The sequence below is a fragment of the Genypterus blacodes genome, unplaced genomic scaffold (genome assembly GCF_046128005.1).
Source record: "Genypterus blacodes isolate CSIRO-AG114 ecotype Tasmania unplaced genomic scaffold, CSIRO-AGI_Gbla_v1 ptg000168l_1, whole genome shotgun sequence".
Lineage (NCBI taxonomy): Eukaryota > Metazoa > Chordata > Actinopteri > Ophidiiformes > Ophidiidae > Genypterus > Genypterus blacodes.
Genome location: NW_027466969.1, coordinates 123,847 through 131,132, shown reverse-complemented (window position 1 = coordinate 131,132; position 7,286 = coordinate 123,847). Strand labels below are relative to the sequence as shown.

At 44.3% G+C, this 7,286-nt stretch overlaps 1 protein-coding gene across 1 annotated transcript; it reads left to right on the top strand.

Moving 5' to 3' along the window:
* The first annotated feature begins 4,354 nt into the window (after nucleotides 1-4,354).
* On the top strand, nucleotides 4,355-6,522 carry LOC143013930 (endophilin-A1-like). Its single transcript, XM_076167655.1, has 8 exons — nucleotides 4,355-4,378; nucleotides 4,469-4,541; nucleotides 4,623-4,766; nucleotides 4,950-5,083; nucleotides 5,204-5,362; nucleotides 5,759-5,862; nucleotides 5,952-6,082; nucleotides 6,285-6,522. The coding sequence occupies exons 1-8, from the start codon at nucleotides 4,370-4,372 to the stop codon at nucleotides 6,479-6,481; spliced, it is 951 nt and encodes a 316-aa protein (XP_076023770.1). The 5' UTR covers nucleotides 4,355-4,369; the 3' UTR covers nucleotides 6,482-6,522.
* The last annotated feature ends 764 nt before the right edge of the window (nucleotides 6,523-7,286 follow it).

Here is a 7,286-nt window from a genome sequence, read left to right as displayed (position 1 = left end):
TGACTTTTATTTTTCTGGCTTGTATTTGCCACCAAACTCGATTATTCTTGCTCACTCTTGCTTCCACCTTCACTCACACTTTCACCCACTAGCTAAGTTTGTGTAATGTGACAGCTTTTCTGTGTGTGTTACAGTAGAAGAGAGTGACTGCTTGTTATGTAACTATCACACACACACACGGACTGAAGGAAAGGAATGAAGGAAAGAATAAGGCAGTAAAGAGAGAACTTTCTTTCAGGAGTTTAGATGATGGGAAGAAAGTAGAGAATCAACAGCAGGTGAAAGGAATTAGCAACCACACAGGTGGAGGAAGCAGAGAAGTAAGGAAGGAAATAAGTGTAGTAAGTGAAAGAAGTGAAGGGAAAGAAGGGAAGGAAGAGAAGAGGATACCAGAGGAACCATGCAACATAGCACCCACCTTACAAAATATACATTACATCATAGAAACCACACATTTACATTATAGGAATCAGCCATTACATCATAGAAACCACACATGACATCTTAGAAACTACACGTGACATCATAGAAACCAACCTAAACAGTCTTGCAACACCCCAGCAATTACCCTTGCAACCGCCCCAGCCGCTGTAGCAACCACCCAGAACGCCATAGCAACCTCCATAGCAACCTCCTTAGCGGTCTGTCTTCAGGTTCTGCTGTTTATTGATCACAGTGGTGTTACTCAGGCAGGAGTGGTTATGGATCTCTGCCACTCTTGGCTCAGTGCATATTGATAGCTATTGATCAAACATCGATTATGTATGAAAGCTGAAATGAAGTGAGGAATTAGCTTGAGGTTTTTCTGTAGGGATGCTGTGTGTTTAAGTATTTAAATTGTATACGATCTAAAAATATAAACAGGATTTACACACACACACACACACACACACACACACACACACACAGGCCTTGGTGTTTTTTGGATGTTGACCTTTTGGAGACAATTACTCCCAACACAACTTGAAGGTCACAGACTCAAACTTCACTTCTGCCAATAATTAAGTTCCTGTCAAAGCCTGCGATGTTGACCTGTGACCTCTAACCTTTAGTGGAAATCTGGCATGCATGTTTGTCTCACACAATTTATACCTTTCAGCTGGCATTTCAACCCTTCCGTCACTCATCAAACATGAAGATCCCCAATGAGTTCTTCTTCCACCACTGTGCTTTGTAGCATCAGTTTCCTTTGTGTAAGTTACATCTTTGTTGTTACACGAACCAGCAGCACAGCGCTGCTGCGGCAGTTTAAGACCAGGGAGATTACAACTCCTTCTGTCCTCTCCTCATCTCTCCTCTACTCCATCAAATCTTCCTGGCTCACAGCAGTCAGATCTTTTCCAATCAGTCTTTCCGACCAATCATGGCTGTCTGTTTGATCCACTTATCCAATCAAAGGCAACGTAGATGCTAATCAGCACTACAAGACCATTTAGGATCAGAGTTTTGCTGATTAAAATGATCTCTCTCTCACACACACACACACACACACACACACACACTCAGGTGCCCTTCAGTGTTTGATGACAGACATGCGATTGGAATTGATTTTGGCTTCAAATACCCCCCCATCTCCCTTTTCCAGTTCAGACTATGAACATTCCTCTTTACCAGTTGTCTTGAATGCACCAGTAGTCCCCCTTGGTAACTATCCATGGTCCTGAAACACTAAAGCTCTCCCTCTCTCTCTCTCCCTCGCCCTCCCTCTGGGCAGTCAAGGTAACTGATGGGATGATGTCATAAGGGTGAAGGGTTCCATTCGTTGGAATGTTCTAGATTTTGAAAGTTGACAGCTGAATGCACCTTAAATGATGTGTTTTGCTCAGAGCCATCAAGAACAATGTTAAGTCTGAAAGATAAAACAGAGATGCACAAGATGTAATGCTAATTTAGAGAAAATCAGTGGGCAACTACAAAATCTCATGAGAGTGAATCTACACATCATGGAACATCAGAATCCTTGGGTCTGATTTACTGTAGATCTCTCCAGAATCTCTTTATTAAAAACCTCCTCGGCCTCACAGTTTCTCTCTGAGGGCAAACTTGTGAGGAGATGAATCACTTTTCAATTCCTCGGCTTAATGAAATTGAAAGGAGAAATTGCTGTTTGGGCGTCGCTGTTATCTTGGTTTGCCTGCTTGTCTGGGTGTGAATTTTAAATTTTTGCCTTCACGGCTCCTCTGCTATTCAGTTATATAACCATCATGGCTGCCATTAAACTAAACAGACCATAATGTGTCAATCTTGCTGTATTACTGGATCCTACAACCCTATACAGACATTCACCATACAGTGCATTAGGTAATAAGTTTAGTGTGTGTGTGTGTGTGTGTGTGTGTGTTTGTGTGTGTGTGTGTGTGTGTGTGTGTGTGTGTGTATGTGTGTGTCCTGGCTGGCAGACTGACAGATGAACCACAGCACACACACAGCTCTTATTTCTTCTTCTCTGTCACACAGATCAGATCCACACAGAGATCTGCTCTATCTATGGTCTGGTCAGTGTGACCTCTGACCTCTCACACACACACGCACACACACACACCACCCTTTGGCTGCTTCTGTTATCTTCATTAGTAGAAGGGTTACTTTAAATAAAAGAGAAGGCTTTCTTTTTTTTATTAGTGGAATAAGGAAATGTATAAAAAGGGAAGGAAGAAAGGAAGGATAAACAGAAGAAAGGTGTGAAATGAAAGAAAATTACAACAATAAATAAGGAAATGTAGGAAAAACAGGAGGAAGGAAAGAGGAGGTCAGCTAGAGAGAGAGAGAGAGAGAGAGAGAGAGAAGTGGGAGAAGAAAAGAAAGGATTGCAGACAACTGTGGAGGAGGAGAGAGAGAAATATCCAGAACAGATGGGTTTGCTAATGCCTCACTGCTCTAAAGGCGGTTAGTTCTACTCTGTTTGTGTGTGTGTGTGTGTGTGTGTGTGTGTGTGTGTGTGGGCGAGTCGGTGGGTGTGAAGTCATGTCCTCTGCCAGCACCCATGGGTTTATTTGTTAAGATTTTTACTCCAACAACTGCCACCAAAAAGTAACAGTTTAAGCACAGCGCCCCCTCAGGCTGAAGCTGTGTAAAGGAAAAACATGCTGTCATAATAACAATAACAAAGTAATAATTAAAATAGACAGGGGGGGGGGGCAGTTATGTAACAGAACACTTCTCTTTATCAAATTGAGTGCTCCATACAGACAAGAGGGTGTGTGTGTGTGTGTGTGTGTGTGTATACATGTAAGGTTCTTGGAAACATGAGAGGACCCAGTCTGATCCCTGTCTCCATGGCAACTGCATCTCCCTTCTCATCTGCCTCTAATTTCTTTTAACGTCCTTGTTTGGTTTGGAATTGTGATGACACACGTGACTCACACACATTTATACCTACAGTACATGTTTCATGGCTTGTTAGTTTGATGATGCAGGGGTGTGACATGTGCCTCCGAGAACTGACGCAGACACACGCACGCACGCACGCACGCACGCACGCACGCACGCACGCACGCACGCACGCACGCACGCACGCACGCACGCACGCTCACACAGTACAGACTTATTCAACAATCTACCGTTCTTACTGACTTGTGTGTGTCATGCAGTCAGTACACAGATTTATGAATATTAAATATTCCCAGTCGCAGTTTTGTAATTTGACACGATCAGAAATCTGGGAAAACAAATCTGCTTGGGAGCAAGTAACATAGAAATGTTAATAAAATAAGATCTTTTGGGTGTTCTTGAGGACAGAAAATGTTAAAAATCAGACAGTTATGGAAAGTCTGACTGAGTCACAATGCTGGAATATCCCCCTCTGCCCCCCTCCCCTTCCCCGTGCTGCAACCTGAGGCGTATAGAAAGCGTGAGCATCAGCAACCTCCCCAGAGAGAAATTCAGGAAATAGTTTTTATTTCATTAGTAGACAGCAGAAAACTGTCTTAAAAAAAACTGTAGAAATTGCAATCCTCATTCCAGGCTCAACTGAACGTCTGAAGAGTGTGAACACAAACATTTACAGCTTATACAGAGTGGAGTGTTTTTATGTTCACGTCTCAGAACCTTGGCTCGCAGCTGGAAGTCCACTGAAGGCTTTTTCATTTTAAACAACATTAATAGGCTGTTGGGAGTTCAATTCACTGAAGTGTTTGAGGGTGCGAAAGGAGTCAAGTGTGACTGAAAATGTTTTGTGTTCTCACACATTCAGGACAGCAAATATTAAATTTGAAAAGTAATCTCTGTCTCTTTCTGTCTGTCTCTCTCTCTCTCCCTCTCTCTCTCATTGTCTCTGTCCCTCTCTCTCTCCTTGTCTCTGTCCTTGCAGAAAGTCAGTGAGAAAGTTGGAGGGGCCGAGGGAACCAAGCTAGACGATGACTTCAAGGAAATGGAAAAGGTAAAAATTCAATCCTGGTTCAGGTGAGTTTCAGCAACACAATGCTGCCAAACTCACAGCTATATTTCCCAATTGGTTTTGGCTCTGCAGAAGGTGGACACCACCAGCAGAGCAGTGCTTGACATCATGACCAAAACTACAGAGTACCTACAACCTAACCCAGGTATCATCCAACGACAAACATATCTGGCACCCCTGGGAGCTGAAAACATCACCGTTCACCTTTACTTTTGCTCTCCTCCAGCATCCAGAGCCAAGCTGAGTATGATCAACACCATGTCAAAGATCCGTGGCCAGGAGAAGGGCCCGGGTTACCCTCAGGCTGAAACTGTGCTGGGCGACGCCATGCTGAAGTTTGGACGGGAATTAGGAGAGGAGTCCAGTTTTGGTTAGTATTTGGTTAATATTATAAAGAAGACGCACATAATAGTTAGACTGAGCTTAAGTTCTCCACAATTTGTGTTCCTTTCTGATACCATCCTGCGGTGATAATGTCCGGCACAAACATTTATCTCTGCCAGCGTGGGGAAGCTGTACGTTATGCAACACAAGTTGAATATATTTCCCACAGGCTTGGCTTTGATGGATGCTGGCGAGGCGATGAAGGAGCTCGGGGAGGTGAAAGACGCTCTGGACATGGAGGTCAAACAGAACTTCATCGATCCCCTGCAGAACCTCCATGACAAAGACCTCAAAGAGATACAGGTGAATTAAACACCAAATAAAGGCGAGGCAACTAAGGGCCTATGGTATTTTGCTCACAACTGCCCGTGGAAAAATTAAACTTAAACGCGTGTCTCTCGTGTTCTTCTTCCTCTGCCGCAGCACCATTTGAAGAAGATGGAGGGCCGTCGCCTGGACTTTGACTACAAGAAGAAACGCCAGGGCAAAGTCCAGGACGATGAGATCAAACAGGCGCTGGAGAAGTTTGACGAGAGCAAAGAGATTGCCGAGCAGAGCATGTTCAACCTGCTAGAGAGCGATGTAAGAGAGAGCAGACATCTTTGCTTATGTCCACCATGATATATCTGTGCCATCACGCAGATTGATTGGAGTGTATTAACAGCATATAGATATGATGTTTCCCTTCTGTTATCACGTTCACAGTATGTTAACGACGGTTGCCATAGTTACACATGTAGTCTTGAACACAATGTCCATGTTCAAAACTGTGATGGAAAAAAGGTCAGTGATCCATTTCATGCTGTGTTGAGCCAGAACAGGCCCAGTGTCTGTGTGTGTGTGTGGATGTGGATGTGTGTATTTAGAGCAAAAACATGCTCTACGTCTCTATCTTTAACTTGACCACAAACCTCAAACACATTTCACGCTGATATGCATGTTTGCCCATCTGTGTGCATGTGCGTGTGTATGTTGCAGATAGAGCAGGTGAGCCAGCTGGCAGCATTGGTGCAGGCACAGTTGGAATACCACAGCCGTGCTGCCGAAATCCTTCAACAGCTCTCCAGCAAGATGGAAGACAGGTAACTAATTAACTGACAGACTGACAGACTGACTGACTGACTGACTGCCTGAATGACTGAGTAACTTTGTGTGTTTCGGCTTTATCCAGAATAAAAGAAGTGTCCAGTAAACCAAGGAAGGAGTACTCTCCTAAACCCCGTATGACCTTGGAGTTGCTACCCCCCACCGAGAGCCACAATGGGGGGATCCACTCTGCCAAATCCCCTGGAAGATCACCAGGTAGGGGACAAGTGAACTCCCAACTGATCCAGAACAAAGACACTTGGATTTGCTCCAACTGTGACCTTAGACAAAAAATTACGTATTAAGTATAAAGTTAATATTTGGAGTTTGATCTGCCAAAAGGTACAATGGTTAAGTAAAAGTAAAGGTTAAGTAAGTTCTCTGTCTGAGTGTGCTCAACTTCCTCTCTCCCCCACAGCTCCTATGGACCAGCCCTGCTGCCGAGCGCTCTATGACTTTGAGCCAGAGAACGAGGGTGAGCTGGGCTTTAAAGAGGGCGATGTCATCACCCTGACTAATCAGATTGATGACAACTGGTACGAGGGCATGATCAACGGCCAGTCGGGCTTCTTCCCCATCAATTATGTGGATATCCTGGTGCCACTTCCTCATTAGGTCGCAGTGATGACCCGACCCTTCCCCCGACCAATCCAAACACCTAGAAAACAGCCTGTATTTGCATAAACAACAAACCACGCCCTCCTTCTACTTCTTCTTCTTCTGTGCTTCTGTGCGATTCTGCTTTCAAAAAACGGACTGAAAGGACGAAGAGAGGGAAAGGAGGATTTGAGCGTGAGCGAGGCAGAAGAGAGGGCGGAGATTTGTGGAGACGAGGCGATGAAGGGATGACGAGCCTTGACATGGCAGCGCTCGCTCAGAGGTGCTCCGCTCAGCCAGATAACCTTGAGACTTACGAAGAAGGCGCGGTGTATATGTACGTGCATGTATGTGTCTGTATGTACGTTACAACTTGTTTCTTATTCTGTCACAATCAAGCCAGCACAAACTTCTGCTTGTGAGTTAAACTGCCCAATGGGAAGCCTATTTTTCGTTCTTTCTCTATTCCTTTTTTGTTTTTTTTAATGGTAATCCTGTCTTTTCTACCTTGACATTCTGTCTTTTAACCTCCCTCAGTCCTAGATTTCTTAGCAACTGTCTTTCTTTCTTTCTTTCTTTCTTTCTTTCTTTCTTTCTTTCTTTCTTTTTTTCTTTCCATGGCTAGCACTGCCTTTAGCATGGCTCTGAATGCAGAAATCTAACCCTAAATCCTTAGGTCGCTAGCTTCAGTCGGCGCTCTGGATCATTTCGTACACCTCCTTGCAGTCCTTGTCTCTCTCCGAGTCAGGCCCATACGTGGGAGCTTGCATGAACCAGCCATATTGCAAGTGAAGTGAGGCGACGTGAGGGAATTTGAGGTTTT